General features: G+C 45.5%; 1 protein-coding gene across 2 annotated transcripts in view; it reads right to left on the bottom strand.

Moving 5' to 3' along the window:
* CACHD1 (cache domain containing 1) overlaps positions 1–18,147 on the bottom strand; it is a 201,583-nt gene extending 183,436 nt beyond the window's left edge. The window contains exon 1 of one of the 2 annotated variants that reach the window (XM_045802151.2): positions 18,122–18,147. Coding sequence is in view for 1 of the 2 variants with exons in the window: in XM_045802150.2 (XP_045658106.1) it covers positions 15,824–16,069 (246 nt within the window). In the remaining variant the exon portion in view is untranslated. Of the gene's footprint in view, positions 1–15,823; positions 17,856–18,121 lie in introns of those variants that run through there. The other variant, XM_045802150.2, reaches the window with a different exon arrangement.
* Positions 18,148–19,405: the final 1,258 nt, after the last annotated feature.

Raw genomic sequence — 19,405 nt, 5'->3', positions numbered from 1 at the left:
TGCTACTGGAATAACAAAAGGATATAGACCAGGGGCACCTGGGTGGCTCAGTCCATTAAGCGTCTGCCTTTAGCTTGGGTCATGATCCTGGAATACAACCCCCAACCCTCCCTAACACCCCCGCCCCCACCCTCCCCACATCAGGCTCCCTGCTTCTCCCTCTGCCCCTCACCCCACGTACACTCTCTCACTCTCAAATAAGTATCTTTTTTAAAAAATGATAAATGATACAGACCCTCTGGAGGGCAGACTAGCAGTTTCTTACAAAGTTTAAGATATGACATAGTAATCCCACCCCTAAAAATGTGAAAACATGTTCAAACAAGAACATCTATGTAAATGTCTATAGTACGAATGTTTATAGATTTATGACTTTAAGAAATCCAAATCTTTTCAATTGGTAAATGGATAAACAAACCAGCATGTTGGTACACACAATGGAATTCTACTCAATAAAAAGGAATGAACTATTCATATACACAGCATGGATGAATTTCAAATTATGCTAAATTTAAAAACCAAGCCTCAAAATGCAAATCATAACGCATTTATAGCACATCCTAGAAACGACGAAACTACAAGATGGGGAACATACCAGTGGTTTTCAGGGGTTCCAAGTGGAGTGAAGAGAACTGACCACAAAGGAGCAGAATCAGAGAATTGGGGGGGGGGAGGGGTGATAAAAAGTATTCTGCATTTTGACAGCGCTGATAGTTGCTTGACTGTTCATTTATCCAAATTCGTGGAACTCTACACCACAGAATACATTTTCACACCCATCAGGATGGCTATTTTACAAAAAATAAGTTTTGGTAAGGATGTGGAGAAAGGAGAATTCTTGCGCATTGCTGTAAGAATGTAAGATGTCAGTGGGGTGCCTGGGTGGCTCAGTTCGTTAAGTGTCTGCTTCCAGCTCAGGTCATGATCTCAGGGTCCTGGGATTCAGCCCCACATCAGGCTCCCTGCTCAGCAGCAAGTCTGTTTCTCCCTCTCCCCCATGATCTCTCTCGCTCTCACTCTCTCTCAAACAAAAAAACAAAAAAACAAACAAAAAAAACTTTAAAATACATAGAATGTCAGTTACTATGGAAAACAGTAGGACTATTACTCAAAAAATTAAACATAGAATTATCTGATCTAGCCATTCCACTCTGGGTATATACCCAAAAGAAATGAAAGCAGGGACTCACACATTTGTACACTCACATTCATAGAAGCATTATTTACAGTAGCCAAAAGGTGGAAGCAAGCTAAGTGTCCATCGATCGATGAATGGACAAACAAAAATGTAGCATACACATACAATGAGTAATTATTCAACCTTAAAAAGGAAGGAAATTCTGATTCATGTTATAACATAAATGAACCTTGAAGACATTATGGTAAATAAGTCAGTTACAAAAGGACAAATATTGTATGATTCCACCACTTATGAGGTGCCTAGAGTAGTCTAATTCACGGAGAAAGAAATTAATAGTTATCAGGGGCTGTGGGGAGAAGATGTTTAATGGGTACAGAGTTTCAGTTGGGGAAGACGAAAAATTTTTCAGAGATGGATGGTGGTAATAGCCACACAACAACGTGAAAGTAGTTAATGCCCAGAACTGAACAATTAAAATGGTTCAAATTGAAATTTTGATGTTATGTATATTTTACCACAGTTTTTTAAATAACATGAAAAAATATTTGAGGTACTGCAAAGGTTTGGTTATAAAATGTCAAGGCCACATGTTTTAAACCATGATCATTACTATCTGCAGGGAGGAAAAAAAAAAGACTATTTTACTGTATGTAACTAAATGAATGTAATGCAGTGTGGGGAAAGCACATTTGAATCATTACTGCAGAACCTCATTACTGTACCCAGTTGCCTCCAGAAGGGCTTTTGGCAGGGGGGGTTGTTTTGTTTTGGTTCTTTTGGCCACGAAATAACACGGGAAGCATGAGTATTTTTTAAGTTATAAAGAACTATGAAGCTACATTTACATTTTTCTCCATGATCTATCTGAATGAAGCTGTAGTCTCTTCTCTCTCCTCTCCCTCACCTGGAAGAAACAGATGGCCTACTGCAGATTTTCCCATTTCCAGACCTCTACAGATCCAGGGTCATTCACCCTGAATCCTCACCCTTCTAATGGGACTTTATCAGGAAAGTCATGACCAAAGAGTTAATGGGAAACAACTATACTTGCGTTAACTAGGAATAAGAATCCAAACGCTTCACTTGCGGCACCTTTCCGCATGCGTGCTGTCAGCCCCTGGCTTTTTTTCAGTTCTTCAAGAAGGCCACAGTCCTGCCTCTCAAGACCTGGATGTAGGCTTTTCCCTCTATTGGGAAGCTAGTCCCTGCCAACCCCTCCCTGCATTCTCATTCTTCCTTTGGCGGCTCCCAACTCCTCCCGATTGGCTCCTTCTTTTGTGAAGCTCCCCAAACCCTCCCCCCCCACTGGCTCCTCCCTTTTTGCAAACCCCCTCAACTCCTCCTCTGAGGAGGTGCTGGAAGGGAGCCAGATTCTTTCCTATACTACCCAGTCCAGAGTTGTCACTCCCACTCACCCTTGTCCAGTATTTATTGAGTGACTCTAAGTACCAAGAAGCAATACATTGAAATCAAAACCACACTGAGATACCACCTTACGCCAGTTAGAATGGCAAAAATAGACAAGGCAAGAGACAACAATTGTTGGAGAGGATGTGGAGAAAGGGGATCCCTCCTACATTGTTGGTGGGAATGCAAGTTGATACAGCCACTCTGGAAAACAGTGTGGAGGTCCCTTAAAAAGTTAAAAATTGAGCTACCCTATGATCCAGCCATTGCACTACTGGGTGTTTACTCCAAAGATACAGACGTAGTGAAGAGAAGGGCCATATGCACCCCAATGTTCATAGCAGCAATGTCCACAATAGCTAAATCATGGAAGGAGCCGAGATGCCCTTCAACAGATGACTGGATTAAGAAGCTGTGGTCCATATATACAATGGAATATTACTCAGCTATCAGAAACATGGACGGCACTGGAGGAGATAATGCTAAGTGAAATAAGTCAAGCAGAGAAAGACAACTATCATATGATTTCTCTCATCTATGGAAGATAAGAACTAGGATGATCAGTAGGGGAAGAAAGGGATAAAGAAAGGGGGGTAATCAGAAGGGGGAATGAAGCATGAGAGACTATGGACTATGAGAAACAAACTGAGGGCCTCAGAGGGGAGGGGGGTAGGGGAATGGGATAGACCAGTGATGGGTAGTAAGGAGGGCACGTATTGCATGGTGCACTGGGTGTTATACGCAACTAATGAATGATGGAACTTTACATCGGAAACCGGGGATGTACTGTATGGTGACTAACATAATATAATAAAAAATCATTAAAAAAAAAAAAGAAGCAATACAAAGCTACCTGTAGGAGGTTAGGGGGCATGACAAACAATAAAGTAAACAAGGTAAGGAGACAGAGTGAGGAGAGGCAAAGCAGGGTACTAGTAAAGGTGACCAGGAGACCTTCTAGCTATTCCCAGGCAGAGGGAACAAGTTCAAAGGCTCTGGGGCAGGTGTGTGCTTGGAATATTAGAGGAACAGTGTATGTGTGTGTGGGAAGGGAGGTAGTTGGGTGCGATGAGGGGAGGTACGGCCACAAAGATATCAGGGGCTAGGTCCCATGTGGTTGTAAAGGCCACTGTAATTTGGGATTTTACACTGAGTCAGACAGGAACTTTTCCCCCCAGAAAGATTTTCAAACATCTCCCTGGTAATCTTTCTAACAGCCTTGGTTTCCTTCTAATACTATACAAAAATTAATAGTTTATTTTTAGTTACATGATTATTTCTTTAATGTCTATTTCCCCTAGTAGATGGTATATTCCACGAGAATAGGGCTTGTGTCTCTTTTTTAAAATCATAAACTGAAATCCATGCATAGTACTTGGCATATAGTACATGCTCAATAAAGAGTTAAGGTAATTAGGGGCGCCTGGGTGGCTCAGGTCATGATCCCAGGGCCCTGGGATCGAACCCTGCATTGGGCTCCCTGCTTGGTGGGAAGCCTGCTTCTCCCTCTCACACTCCCCTTGTGTTCCCTCTCTCGCTGTCTGTCAAATAAATAAAATCTTAGAAAAAAAAAAAGTTAAGCTAATTTATTCTGGCCTCTAGGATAAAGTAGCCCTAAGCACATAATCCACAAATACACACATTTTTGTCTTTGTTATATTCCAATATACGTATCTCAACTTTCTCTCACAGGAAGAAATTAGACATCAGAACCAATCAATACTTAAGAGTCCTAATGTGCTTGATACTCTGCTAGACACTTTCACTAACCTGAAACATTTTAAATCTTTAGTAGCAAGTAAAGGCTCAAGACATTCCACTGTAAGCCTAAAGTAATGAAATTGACACATGAAGCAGTAGCAAAAGCTAAATTTGGAGTAAACATGAGAATGTTACAAAGTCTACTGTTGAAAGCTGGCCACTCAATTTCTATAGTCCAGACATTTTTTGAGTCCTCACCATGTGCCAGAAACAGTGCTAACCCATACCAGGACTATATGATGAATAAATCTGGGCAGCATTTCATTATGGGAGTTCATGCTCTAATAACTCACACCTGTACAAAGCTTTATTGTTTGCAACTCTTGCCCACATTTATTATCTCAATATACATGGATGCAAAAAAGTCCAGGCTTCCTTGATGGTCATATTAATTTACACTAACTCCAGGGATCTCAACCCATAACAAATATGATTGGTTCACTATCAGTACAAAGTCTGGTCCCCTGGCATGCATCCCCTAATGCTGCCCCAAGACTATAGAAGGGTAAATACCCCCGTTTCATAGGAGGAACGATGAAGTCAACTCTGGATCCAAGAGTCAAGATTGCCAAAAACCTCAATTCTCCAGGCTTCCTCCCAAAACCTCCTAGCGCATCAACCACCTAGTGACCTTCCTGTAGGGAGAAGAGAGAACAAGAAGCAAGGAGCAAAAAAAGAGGCTCTCTCCCATAGTGGCCAAGGGTAGGCCTCATTCAGAGGCGACACTGTCCAAGCAGAACACGGCACACACCTCACTTCAGCACCTCCTGTTTCTGGGCTGCCAGAAGAGGCCCTGGCTTTGGAAAAAGCCAACCCAATAAAAATGGATGAAATTAGGACAAAGGAGTCCAGTATTTGGGCAGGGGCACAGGGAGCAATCCAAATGGACAAAAACATCCCATAAAGTTTCATTTGAGTTAGGAAATAATTAAGGATGAACAAGAAAGCCAACAGGTCCTTCTATACCTCTTATTTCCTAGAGATTAAAGTGATGATCACAGAAAAACTTTTTTTTTTTTTTTAGAGATTTTATTTATTTATTTGACAGAGAGAGACAGCCAGCAAGAGAGGGAACACAAGCAGGGGGAGCGGGAGAGGAAGAAGCAGGCTCATAGCGGAGGAGCCTGATGTGGGGCTCGATCCCAGAACGCCGGGATCACGCCCTGAGCCGAAGGCAGACGCTTAACCACTGTGCCACCCAGGAGCCCCCACAGGAAAACCTTAAAGAATATTTAAATATATGCACGTATTCTACCAACCAGGCAATATATATACTCAAATCACTTATAAATATTGTAACATGTATATTAGGTGGTCTACTTCAAAATTTCTTCTTCAAATGTCTTTTTGTGGTTGGACACAGCACAGTTATTGTCAAGGCTTTATATGGCATCCCTGTGACTCTTTTTTCCTATATAGAATCCTCACTTTATTTTCAAGATACATGGGAATACGAAGACTATTTTAAGTTGGTTAATTATTTTATATATGGAGTCGGGGCAGACTGATGAATCTGTACTTCCCTGTATTTATGGATCATTAATTTCTAGCCATTCCTCTTTGAATTAAGATTTCTTAAAAGAGAAAGAAAGTTGGCCATTATATACCAGACTCAGTTTGTCTTGTTTCCTTAACATACGCCTTATCAGCTCTGCCACAGCTGAAGTGATTCCAAATTGCTTTATGACACACTTGGATTTTCTCCCACTAATAATTCCTCCTTCCTGCCCATGACTGGCAGGCTTCTTCCACACTGCAGTAATGTGGGACAGCTAATTATCTACCAATCCACCTTGCTATTCCGCACTTGGCAACTTTTATCTGCACAGGACAGCTGCACTCTCCACGTTTGAAGTAAAATGTCAGTCTCTGCTAACGCAACAAGACTTACATCACTAATGATGTCTCTACACTTTGAAGAAACAACTCAAAGCCTAATTAAAAATTCAGATTCATTCTCACTGGCTTGCCGATTTTCATTGCCCTTCCACCAGGCCTCGAAAGTATTTTTTTTTTTTAATACTCCATGCAAAAATAAAACTTAAAAAAATATCCAAGGGGAATTAAAAGAAAAAAAAAAGTGTTACAGTCTTGGGCCTTGACAGAGTCTTTAAAATAATTGTTATGGTTGGAACAGAATCAAGACGTTATCACACACAACAGATAACAATTTATCCACTGGCTTCTTCTCTACAATTACAATAAAACACACAATTTCCAGGGAAATATGGACCATAAGTTACATTTCAGCAATCCATGCTGGTATTTAGGTGTCTATTTTTCTAACTATAATTAACTCAGAAATCATTTGACTATATAAATCTGAAGGAGGAGAAACGTCCTTTTGAACTGAGAACAAAGTGGACGTGGTAAAGAGGCATTCAAATGACATTTTGTTTCATTATCAAATCAAATACTTCTCCAAAGTAATACTATTTTTTCTTGGTGAAAATTGCAAAAGGAAAAAAAAAAAACCAAACCCTTCATACTCCTAATGACTAGGGAGATGCAAGTCCTTAAAGTCCAAAATAGAACTTAGCCTGAAAATTACAGGTGGAATTTCCTTCTGTAGGCTTTACATAAACAAAAACCAAAAAACCAGTGTTCCTCCCTTCAAGTTTTGTTTTCTTTTAATGCTTTACCTTCTTAATAAAAAAATCACTCTGGTGGTGGTGGTGGTATAGTTCGCAATTATAAATAAACTGACCATTTAAAATTACTCTTAAATAGACTAACATTGTAGAAGTCTCAACATTTTTATTTCATCTGTAGCTCATGACTTTTAGATATTTAAATAACAACTTATCAAAACAAAAACAAAAACCCAGTCAGTGGTCAAAGTCAACTATCAGCTTTACATTCTCATCCATAAAACCCCCCCCCCAAAGAAATGTAAAGGTCCTTAAGTTTCCTTTCCATTTTAAGGCAAAATGGAGCTCCAACAGGATAATACTGTGTAAAGGGTCAAAAGGCAAGAGTCTTAGAACCAACACTTGAGTTCTAAGTCTACCACTTACTACTGGTGTGACCCCCAGAGAGCCACTTCCCTCACCGGTCCTCAGTTTCTCATCTGTAAAACAAGGGATGTGAAGGTGATGTGCTCTCTAGTCCTTCCCAGTCCTCGTGGCACCCAGTGATCTGAGGAGCTAAAAGGTCAGGGAGAAAAGGTGTGCCAAGGGCAGGCCTGCTGAACCTGGATTTGTACAACACCTGAGGGCAGACCACAAGACCCCAGTGGAAAGCCAGACAGCCGGCCTGCCTTCAAGCCAGAAGCAGGGAGACCACAAAGCAGGCCCTCTCTGAACTAGACTTGGGGAGGCAGAACAAAGCTACGGAGCAGGCCCCAGCAGCTGGTGTCAGCTGGTGTCTTAATATTAAATCACTTCAGCTGAGCTTTCTAGGTACCGAGCTTTCTCCAGATTCCTAGTTCCTTTTCCCCCAGAGTACATCTCCAAATACAGAATACTCAGGCATGGGAAGCGGCAAGTTCCCAACTCAAACACTGCTAAGCTACCGCCCACCATGTTGAAACAAAGGGGAGGACCTATTTAAGAAAGTAGGCAGGCAGAGAGAGAAACTGTGTACTGGCCCTATTGTTTGAGCTCTCATCTAGTGACTGCCCAAACTGTTCAATCACTTAAGGCAATAGTTCTTGTCCAGCCAGTGTAACTGGGTGTTCTTTACTTCCCATATAAGAAGTACTGACTGACACGAAGGATCCAAGGATCCCACAACCTGACCTCTGTCTACTTCTCCGACCTCTTCCCACACCCTTCCGCCCCTCTGGCTTTCTGAACTCCAAACCTTAATGCCAGCTTTCCATTCCTCAAAGCTACCATCACAAAGGGGCCTTCTGGGAACTCTACTCTTTGACTAAGTGACTCATTCCTTCCATGTTTTCTGGAAAGCCTTCGAAGAATCCCACTCCATCCCCTAATGGGTTAACATCCCTGACATACTTTCCCCAGCATCTGGCAACCCCTCTCTCATTCACTGCATTGGAAATTAACTGATGGAGATCTCAGACATCACCTAGTGCCTGGCACCAAATACTCAGTAACTATTGACTTATGGTAACAGAGAGCTCATCTCCCAAAGCAGTCCAATTTAGAACTCTTATCAGAAAGTTTTCTTTTCTTGGGGTGCCTGGGTGGCTCAGTCATTAAGTGTCTGCCTTCGGCTCAGGGCATGATCCCGGGGTTCTGGGATCGAGCCCCGCATCAGGCTCCTCTGCTGGGAGCCTGCTTCTTCCTCTCCCACTCCCCCTGCTTGTGTTCCCTCTCTCACTGGCTGTCTCTATCAAATAAATAAAATAAAATCTTTAAAAAAGAAAGCAAGTTTTCTTTTCTTTTATGCAGAAACTTGTTTCCCCATAACCTTTACACCGAAGCACTGATTTTTTTACCTCCTGGAACCCACCAAGTCATGTCAATCCAGATACTGCAAATTGGTGGCCTCTGGCCTAATCCGGCCTGCAGACACGTTTGGTTTGGCCCACAGTTTCTGTGCATTTTTTTTTTTAATCTGAATTAGCTGCCAACACTTAAGAATCTATAGAGTTTCATCTAAAAACCAGATCTCCACCTCCTCCTGAAGAACAGTCACGTGGCATCACCAGACCCACGTTGCCAGTGGACAACAACTAAGGAGGAGAGTAGTAGCTGCCAGTTACAAGAGCCAATGCCATTCCTCACTGACCCACACCTGGCCTACCTCGCTCATTGGGTCTAACGGACCTCTGTTAGCCCCAGGTGTAATCTAGATCCCATCGTTCAGCATTTTCTATTCTGTCTTGACCCCAGAAACTGGTTTAGCCTCCCTGAAAAGACATGAGCTCTCAGAGGGGAAGCACTGGGTGTTCTAGGCCTCTCCTACACACTCCCAGCCTCCAATTCTGCACCAAGGCACCCAGTGAGTATCTGCTGACAGACTCTTCAGAAGACTAAAATATGTAGACAGTCCACCTTTCCCTCTTCAACCTTCTCCTCTCCCTCACTTACAGTTATCTTGAGTTGTCCCTTTCTCACTCCTGCCTCCTCTGGAAGGGGCAGAGAACAGGGGCGAGAAGATGTGGTCCATGATGCATCAGTCAAATACATATGCAGAGACTAGAAGCTGCTCACTACAAAAACAAGGATCCTCACAGCCTTGGGCAGAAAGCCAGACATGAAAATGGGGGCCAGACCACTTGTGTAAGGGAGAGAAGGGTCCCAGAGGCATCCCACCTCCCAAAAGAAGCTTAGGCATTACTTCTGGAAGCTGAGGAGGTTGCCGAGCAAAGGTACTATTTATGAAGACTTAGGGGGGCACAGTGATGGTTTTGCTCAAAAACTTAGGCAGGTCACCATAAAACACTTTAAGTATATACCCTTCAAATATTTGTCTTTATCTGTGGCTCGTAAATTCTATGTACTAGTATACCATTATGTATATTAGAAAACATTTTAAAATACAGAAATAAGGATGCAATTTTAAATGTTCTGGATGAAAAATATTATGGATGAAATTAGAGGAGATCTGGAATTTGCTTCGAAAATAATTGGGGAGTGGGTGGAGGCACGCGCAGAGAGAGAAGCAGCCTGACCAGGAGTTGCTAACTGTTTCAGCTGGGTAAGAGGCACATGGGCATCGCTAGGCTATTCTTTTGTTTTTTCCCCTCAATCTTTGTAATGAAAAGTTTAAAAGTCCATACTACTGATAACAGGGTAATATTTTCTTCATAATCCCCAAAGGATGGTTTTGCACCACATCCCTAGGTCTGTACACCCCACTTCAGCAAACCCTGGGACAAAGGACTGGCCTCATTGAAATCTACAGGTTCTGAAGATTTGATTTTGGCTTCATTCAGGCTCAGGAGCTGCGTGCATGTTTGTTGCCTTCCAGGTTCTGTGCCCTGGCACTAAAAAATGGCCCCATACTTCTGTTTACTGACTGTTCATATGTTAGACCTTGTGCTAGCCACTTATTTTAATATCTATTTCCCTTCGTTACCACAATGAATGAAGCATGAAGACACTAATGTTCAGAGCAACTTCACATGCTGGAAATTAGAGGTAATAACTTAGCTGAGTCAAAATTGTTGCTTCTGTTGTCCCTTCCTACTTGGAATTTCAGTTATTTTTTTTTACACCAGGTTCAAAGCAGATCCAAGATAAACCCCACTGCACATAATACCAAGATTCCAGAGTTCTGCAAGGTTCCTGTCTGCTCATCCACTTAAGCTCAAGGAAGGAACTCCTCAAGCAGCAACCAGAAATAGCACCCAGTTATAAAGTGTGAAACCATCTCCTTCCCCTCCCCCCCCCACCTCCAGACTCGAGCATGATTGGCAGGAAAAACATAAGCACAGGCTCCAATGCCAACTAAGACAGGTATTAGTAGAGAGGAAGTGGAAAGAGTATTCAGCACCATAGGGATAGTCCACCAGAAGCCATTCAACATGCCTTTCCTTGGCTCACTCTTACCAAGTTCAACTCAAGAGTCATCCACCAACGGTCAATTTTCTTCTACTCCAAATACTCAATTTCAGAAGAGAGCAGGTGGCAATTTTCCCTGCTACGGCTTATATTATACATAAGGCATAGAATAAAACCACATTATCTGCAACTAGAGGTGATTCTTCCTACCATAAGACATTCAATATTCCTTAAGTACACAAATTATCCTAAAATATGCCATTCCTGGTACAATAGACAGGACTTGAGAAAATACAAATCTAACCTAAACATAACTGCAAACCAAGATGTTTGTGTCCAATAACCATAGAAGCTCCAGAGTGACGGCCAGCGAGCTAAGACGGGAGGCCATGTGAAGAGGTACAAGAGTCACAGCCACATCCCTACTCAGGGCTTTAAGGTCCACCAGCTCCTTCGTCCAGTGCCACCACAGGGTAGGAGAACTGTTCAGTGAACTCCCGATTTGGTCAGCCTTCATGTTTGAGGCAGACTTTCAGGACTGACCTGTGTTCACAGTTCACAGGAAACACTGAGAAAGGAGCAACCAACTTCCTGGACTTCCCCAGATGGGCTGGGGCAGCCCTCCTCTGTGCTCCCATAATGCCTTGCTCCTCTCTCTACCTCCACACCACCCACTGCATTCTACAGCCTCTGCCTCCTGCCAACCTCCTGGATCATAACGCCTCTTTTTGTATTGGTCTCCATCACCAGTTCTGAGCTTAAGGGCACAGACCAGACTTCATCCACCTTGAATTCCCACGGAAGTCTAGCCCTTCACAGCAGAGAAGCCCCCCTGCCCAAAGCTTGCTGAATGTCTGCAAAATGAACAACGCATTTAGGCAATGCTGTTCTGGTACATACAAAGGCCTCCCCTTTCACTTGCAGCTGCAGCCACTCATTTACAACTTTGCTCTAGATTTTCGGCCAGCACCTCAGCCCAGCTGAGCCCTTCGGTTCCTCCAGTCGCATCTGTCCTAGCTGTTGATCTGGCTTGAACTTGAGTTGAAGCTCTAGTTTGTTCTTCTCGTACCTCTTCTGTCCCACCTGGAAGGACCCTCCCCTACCCACCCCCACCCCACCATCCCTTCCAGGCCCCAAACAGCAGCTGTCTCACCAACCTGCTGGTGTGTCTGCCAAGTTCACAGTGACTACGCCCAGCCCAGCAGAGCTGTGTCAGAGCTAACATCAAGGCGGGCACACTGGCCAGGTGCCAGGCCCTTGCTGTTAAGAAGCCTGTATTGTCATATAATGTTAAATGGGCCTTATAAGTGCCTGGTGAAATGGTGGCCAGAGCCAGATAGAAACAAGCAGACATTGTTATTTAACCATTTTCCCTGTACAATCTTTCCCTCCTCCTCCAAATTATAAACTCCTCCAGGGGCTATGCCGAATACCTCCTTGTAAATCCCTTAAACACCTAGCATAGGGTTCTGTGCACAGTAAGCTTTCAATTAATAGTTCTCCATTTAAGAACCACCACATCCACCAACACTCCCAGCTTCATGTGAACAAATGCCTTCACACGCACTATTTCCATTAAGTCCACAGAGCCAACCTCTAGGAGGAACCATCCTCCCCTGTCTTGCAGATAAAGATCGCCCAACTTGTGAGTGGCAGAGCCCAACCCAGGTCTCCAAATACCCAATGTCAAGTTCTTTCCACTCCACGATGCTGCTTAATCAAAACTTGTTGCAGGAGCGAATAGGCAGAAACAAGTCTCCCTTGCCACAGCCACTCTGCCCCCCACATCGCAATGCTGATGGCTTCACTCCACCAGACCCCTGAGGAGAGGATGATTAGGTTTTTGACTTTTACCCATGATGTCTGATGTCTGCTGCCAGGGGGATGCAGTACTCAGTGGCAGCTTTCCCAAGGCACAGGCAAAATTAGTGCAAATCGTTTAAAGATATTTTAAATTTTGTCCATTACTATAAATGAATGACAAAATAAAAACAAAACCAAAACCAAAAAAAAACCCAACCCAGGAGTAGGCAGCCTTCAGGAGAAAACCTTTCCAAGAAAATCTTTATGATAGAGAAGACAGTTTGAAAAGCTATCAGCAAGCACGACTATGCCACGGGAAACTACGGTGCTGAAAGGCGGCCTGATTTTTGTTTTTGTAAAATTACCCCTTGTAACCTCCCGTGAGCAGTACGTGCCGCCATTTGAAATACTGCAACAGGCCTCGTTTGAGGGCTACTTTGCAATTTCTCAAAATTAAAAATGGTTTTTGGAGAATTTCTGCAGAAGGGATTTAAAAGTCTGAGAATAGATTTTTTACACATAAACTGACCTGCAGAAAGTTTCTCATCAATGAGGTGCTCTCCTGAAAGGTCTGCGCTGTGCTCCAAATGCCAAGGTCAAATAATCCTTAACTAAATCGGAATATTTTTTTCTTGCAAAGAGACCTAACCTCTCCCCAAAACCGCTCTTATCGCATATCTTCTCCCCAAACCCTCATATCTGCATATGGAAGTCTGACCCCGCCCACCGTAACACCCACAACAAGGCTACCTACCCCTGAACGACAAAATAGCACAACAGCTATAAAATCCAACATTCCACAAGGGAGGACTCTATAATCTGCACTTTAAATACCTAAACCCACGTAATTTCAGACCCATTGAACAAATCCCAGAGGTTTACAGAGGAAAATGTGAGGCTCGAAATCTTTGTTCTAAGGGCCAAAAAAATCTAACCTGCCTTAGATTTTATTTTACAAGTATTTCTCCTCCCCAAAGCTGGCAGTCTAACAAAATTAAAAAGAGACTCTTTCCCAATTTTCCCAGATGGAGGCAAGTGGCAGATCAATGTACAGCTCAAGGAGAGGAATTTAAATACAGTATGTGCTTCTCCTTTCAAAAAAGGAGAGAAGCCACTTCACATTTTGCCAGACAAAACCCTGTCCCCAGGAGGCCAGTTTCCACAATGAGGTTGCAAAGGTGCTAGAAAGAGGCCAGTAGGGAGGAGATACAGGGCCATTTGGGCACAAACCCCCCACAGATCAGAGCTTTTTTTCTAAAGTGTCTCCTTTTCAACAGGGAAGCCTTTTAAAAGTACATTTGCTTTGGATCCCTACCTGAATGACAATGCGTTGGGATCCAATTTCACCTTTTGTCAAGGATTGGGTGAGAAACAGTAAAACTGCAGTCAGCATCTTAGAAAAAGCCAAGTCCTTAGCTGGGGGGTGAGGGGGCTTAAGATCCTTGTCCAGCCCTAGTGATGGGGTGAAGGTGACAAATGCCTCCTAATCTTACAAACAGTCCGAAATTCAAACATATCAGACGTCCTTTATTTAAAAAGGTGTCGATATGCAAAAACAGAATTGTTTGTGCTCTGAATTGAAACATTCACCACTGGGGGGGGGGGGGGAATCTTAGTTCCTTCCTAACATTTTAGTTCCATTTCCGCTAAAAGTCACTTCACTCCTAAGAACTCTGTCAACAATCATCAGAAAATGCATGCGGAAAAAAGGATAACAGAACCAGAACCTGAACCTGAAAACTCTGCACAGAAAAGGACAACTAAATGATGGATCCTAAAAAGCTTGTCTATTGTTATGCAAATGAAGGAATATCCGACTCTATTGCACTTCATGGCCAGGCGTCTACAAATACAGAATTACCTTTCAAGCAAACCATCCACTCCTCAAGCTCATCTCAAAACAAAACAAAAAGCCCAACGTCTTTCACTACAGTGGAAAAGGTCTGCAGGAGTGGCTTTAGGAAAATTTTATCATCCTGAGAGAAGACTGGGTTGAGGGGGGAGGCGTGGTAGGGAGGAAGGTTTTAAAGGGGGGAAAAAAAGACGTCGGAAACCTGAATCCCAAAGTGACTCAAAACACCTCCCCCGGTGGGAGGTGGAAGGATGGTTGGTCACAGTAGAATCGAAATCAGAAACCTATTCCGAGAGCACATTCCTGGAAACTTCGCTCTTTCGAAGACCACATTTATCACCATTATTGTTGTTAGAATGCATAAGGGAATAAGGTTATTTTAGGGAAGAACGTGATAGCAAAGGTTTCAGACTCTTAAGGTCATCTCAACCTTTCCTAATCGACTGGGCCTTTTTGGCCAAGAAGATAAAATAATGGCAGGGCAGAATCTCCAGGTGGTTGCTGTTTAGCAGTTTTTACCACTGTTATTAGTAACACCTTCAGGATTCCTTCCTAGCCACGGGCAATCTTTCTGTTAGCCCCCTCCTCCATTCGGGAGGGCCAACATGGTAAACAATCTAGAGAAATGGAAATCTTATTCACTGTTTCCCCTTTTTCCTCCCCCCAAAAGGCACACACGAAACAAAAATCATATAGCGGAGAGTGCGCAAACGGCAAACAGCAACAGCGGAAAGCAATAAAAAAAAAAAAAAAAGTCCCCCACACCGAACCAGAGTCGGGAATCTACCAGACCAGCCCCTCCCCCAATGCACCCTGGCCGGGAAAGGCAGCGCAGAGTCCACTCCCGAGGCCGTTCTCCGCCGGGACCCAGGTGGCCCGGGAGCAGCTGCGCACGCTGCGGTGCCTTCCTTCCCGGCGCCCATCCGTGCGCCTTGGTCTGGGGGACACAGGGAGGTAGTCAAGGGGGTGGGGTAGGGGAGGGAAATCGTCGGAGCCAGGGGGGGCTGTCTGCCCCGGGATGGGTACACAAAGAACGAGGGGGAGTTTGCAGGGGTAGAAGGGTGAAAACAAGACCGGGGGGGGGGGGGAAGATACGTGCATATTAGGAAAGGGGATTCGAAAGAACCGCTGAATCCTCGCTGAAATAAAGGAGCTGTTGGGGGGGGGAGCGGATAGAGTGGGTTCCGTGCAAAGGGTAGGAGCCGCTGCAGAAGAGAAAAGGAGAGGTACCTGTGTGCATGAAAGAGGAGTTGGGGGTGGGGGGAGGTCTGTGCAGAGGGCAGATGTGTCTGGCGGAAAAGGGGCTCCCTACATACCAGAGAGATCTGTACGTGGTCAGTGGGACCTGTACTGCAGAATGGGACCGGGCTCTGCGCATAGGAGAAAGGCAAGATGCCTGGCAAGTTCGGGGGAGGTGGAGGGGGCGCAAAAGGAGCCACTTACCTGCATGGTGACGACCCCCAGTTCCTCGGCCGCCAGCCTTCGCATCTGGCTCGCCAGCACTTGCGCCTCGTCCAGGATGGAGAAGTCGGCGTCGGCCACGGAGCACAGCAGCCAGCACGCGCCCAGGCAGAGCAGCCAGAGGGACGGCCGCCGCGCCCGGGCCCCGGCCGGGCCGGACGAGCCCCGGCAGCCGCGGGCCAGGGCGGCCGCCCCCGCCGTCTCCTCCTCCTCCGGCTCGCGGGCCATGCTGCCTCCCCCCACTCCCCGCCGACAGGCTCCAGGCGCCGGGAAGCGGGGAGGGAGCAATGGGAGGTGCGCCCAGGGCCCGCTCGGCGCACCCCGCAAAACTTTCTTGCCCTTCTTCAGACTCCTCCGCGAGCCGCGGCGGCTCCCAAACTTAGGGGGCGCCCGGCTACAGCGCGCGAGCGCGAGCGGCCACCATCGCCGGGCTCTGGCGGCGGGCTGGAGAGGAAGCGCCGCCCGAGCGCTCCCAGGGACCCCGGCGCCGGCGCGGCCCCCGCAGCGCGGGGCGGCGGGCGTCTCGGAAGGTGGCGGCGCCCGCACCCGGCGCGCGGGCCGCGGGGCTGACAGTCGGAGCGGCGAGCCGCCGACCTTTCGCTTCCCCGGAGTCCGGCGCGGCGAGGCGGAGGCGGCGAGGGCGGGCGGCGGCACTGGCGGAGGAGGAGCGGCGCCCGAGCTGCGAGGCTGGGCAGCCACCCGAGCAAGGAGGGAGAGGGGGAGGTTTAAAAAAAAACAAAACAAAACACCAAAAAACACTGAGAGAAAGAAAGAAAGAAAGCGGTGGGGGGAAAGGGAGGCGTCTGGTGCCACCACGCTGCACTCCGGCTCCGTGCACTTCCCGGCGCGGCCGCAGCCGCGGCTGCGGTGATTTATGGAAGGAGGGAGAGAGGCGGGGAAATTCCCCCAGTCGCCCCTCCTCTCTTTCCCTCGCTCCCGCCTCAGAACCTGCCCCCCAGAGGCCGGGGGCCGGAGAGCCGGCTCTCTTCTCGGGTACCAGCCTTGCCGGTGGTGGGGTCACTCGGACCTTCTTGTGGCCGGGGACGGCCACCCACCCCAGCTCTCACTGCCATCGCCACTGCGACGGACTCCGGGATCCCGCCCGTTCCAGGTTCTATCCAATGTCCCTTTATGTCCTGGGACGCCGGCTTTCTGCCTGGCAGAGTTTGGGAAGGAGGAGACCGCCGTTTGTGTGTCCATTGCTTCTCTTCGGTGTTATTAATAACAATCACTCGACGGACCAACAGGTTTCTTTTATTAACCAGCTACTGTGTGCCCGGCACTGTGCTCTGGGGGTTGTATACGTTAGCCTTTAATCCCATCACATCCCTATGAGGTACATATCTTTATCCTAAATTTTTAGGTAACAGACTGAGGCTAAGAGAATAAATTGCCGAAGGTCGCTCAGGGGACAAGAGGCAGATCCAGAATTTAAGCGAGTCTGATTCGAAGGATCTTGCTCTTAAATACGACTTAGTTCTTTCTGTCTCTCCTTGGAAATGAGCCATCTGATCCCATCAAAAGCAAATCAATACCCACAAAACTACCAACCGGGAGTTGGCCCCACACATCTGCGAAGCACGGGGAGGCAAGGTTAACCCTCCTACTTCCTCCTGGCTCAGGCTTTCTGAGAAATCACCTGTTGAAGCATCTGGAAAAAGTGGATGGTTGGGGTGGGGGAGGGGTATGCTAAGGCCGCCCTTCGTCCTTCCAAGTGTTGGCGTCGTTGCAGCTCCCACGTTCCTAGAGAACAGGGCCATGCCCCAGAAGGTGAAGGTGCTTGCCCAGGGACACCTAGCAGGGGGTGGTAGTAGAACTACACCTGGACTTAGTGCTCTTTTGCACTTTATAGTAAAACCTTCTGCTGTACTTCTTTGACTACACTGTATTAAAAACCCACCTCTTGTAAGTTTTCCCTGGCCCAGTCCCTCCTTGTGATTATTTCTCTATTCTGAATTTCCCAATCAGTGTGGTGTCCTATATATATATGAGATATATCCATATATATATATACATATATATATATATCTCATATATATCCATTTTGTGACACTCTTCACTCTATCCGCTCCTGAGACAGGGCCATCAGACTTTTGCTGCACCATCATTTAGTATCTGTGATGTTTGTTTTACGTAACTTGCACGTGCTAGAACTAAAGGAAGCTTGTTGAGGGCAGACACGAATCCACCTCTCCATCATGCACACTTAGCTCAGTACCAAGCACAAAGAAGGTGCTGTAAAAATGAAGCTTTAATTGATAGGATTAAAAAAGAACCTACCTGTTGTCTTCTATCCCAAGTTGAATTGACATTTGGCAGAGAAATGATCCTATAACTTGTTTTTAATTATATTATTGCACATGGCAATCAGTGAAACAAAACATTTCGGTCTGTGTGGTAAATGGAAGAGAAAAAAAACAAAAATAATGGCAGTTAGCATTATTAACGTTTTGTACTGGATTCTTCAAGGTTACTGTCACCAAACTTGTCACACATCTCTAAGCTATCCTTCTGAAACTCCTTCAAAATGCCTTTGTATATTGGTATTTCTTGGGGTCCTATTTCTTGAAATTCTAATCCTATGTCCCCTTTTTTCACTCCAAGTTTCTTTTTTGAGAACTCTCCTGTATACTCATGTCTTCTATTATCACCAAGACATCAGAGTTTTACACACTTCTAAACAAAGCTTGATCTTCCCTTTGAGCTGGATTTCCATTTTTCCAACAGTTCACTAGCTTCTCTAATAGCAATACCTAACTAAAACTCATTACTTCTTTCTCTCCTTCTCCACCTAAATCTGCATCTGATTGCATACCTGGGTGGATGTCACCTGCTCTTCAAGCTAGGCTTCTTACTCCCTGCCTCCACTCCAGCTCCCTGCCTATGTCTCATGCCCATCCCGGCACTCCATCTGTATCCCATTGGCTGACGTCACTTCTGTCACTTCCGTCAGTTCCTCGGGACAGCTGACCTGCATTAGAACCACAGTCTCCTCCCCAGTCTCCATGCAGTCCTTCTTATCCCCGTCATTCTGTTCTTCACACTGAAACCAAAGTCATACTTCTAAAAGTCAAGTCTGAACTTGTCACTCAGTAACCTAATCATTTCTGATGCCCCATCGCAGAGGAATAAAGTTGAGACAATAAAAAAGCTCTCTGTGCTCTGGTCTTTCTAGGTTTATTGAAGCCACTCTGCAGCATTTAACAAGCAGCATTGTGATTATCCAATTGAAAGTCTTGTTTACTACATCCTAATGTTTCTCATTAGGTCCACCACCACCTGTAGCCTTGAGGCACTCTTAAATGGCAAATCCTGAGCTCCATCCCAAATTTACTGAAGTGGAATTAGTGGAGGAGAGCTGGGTCCTACAGTATGCATTTCACAGACCTCCCCTCTCCTCCCACCAAAGGAATCTTTCGAACTGCTTGCTATTAGACTGCAAACAAAGCTCCCCAAGATGGTAACTGCAAACAAAGCTCCCCAAGATGGTAACTCATCCATCCTGGAGCTCTAATATTTAGCCCAGTGTCTACACCCAAGAGATTCTCAATACCCAGGAAGACT

This window comes from Ursus americanus, chromosome 12, assembly GCF_024610735.1.
Source record: "Ursus americanus isolate L20-20 chromosome 12, mUrsAme1.1.p, whole genome shotgun sequence".
Classification (NCBI taxonomy): Eukaryota; Metazoa; Chordata; class Mammalia; order Carnivora; family Ursidae; genus Ursus; species Ursus americanus.
This window is presented reverse-complemented; position numbering and strand designations above follow the sequence as displayed.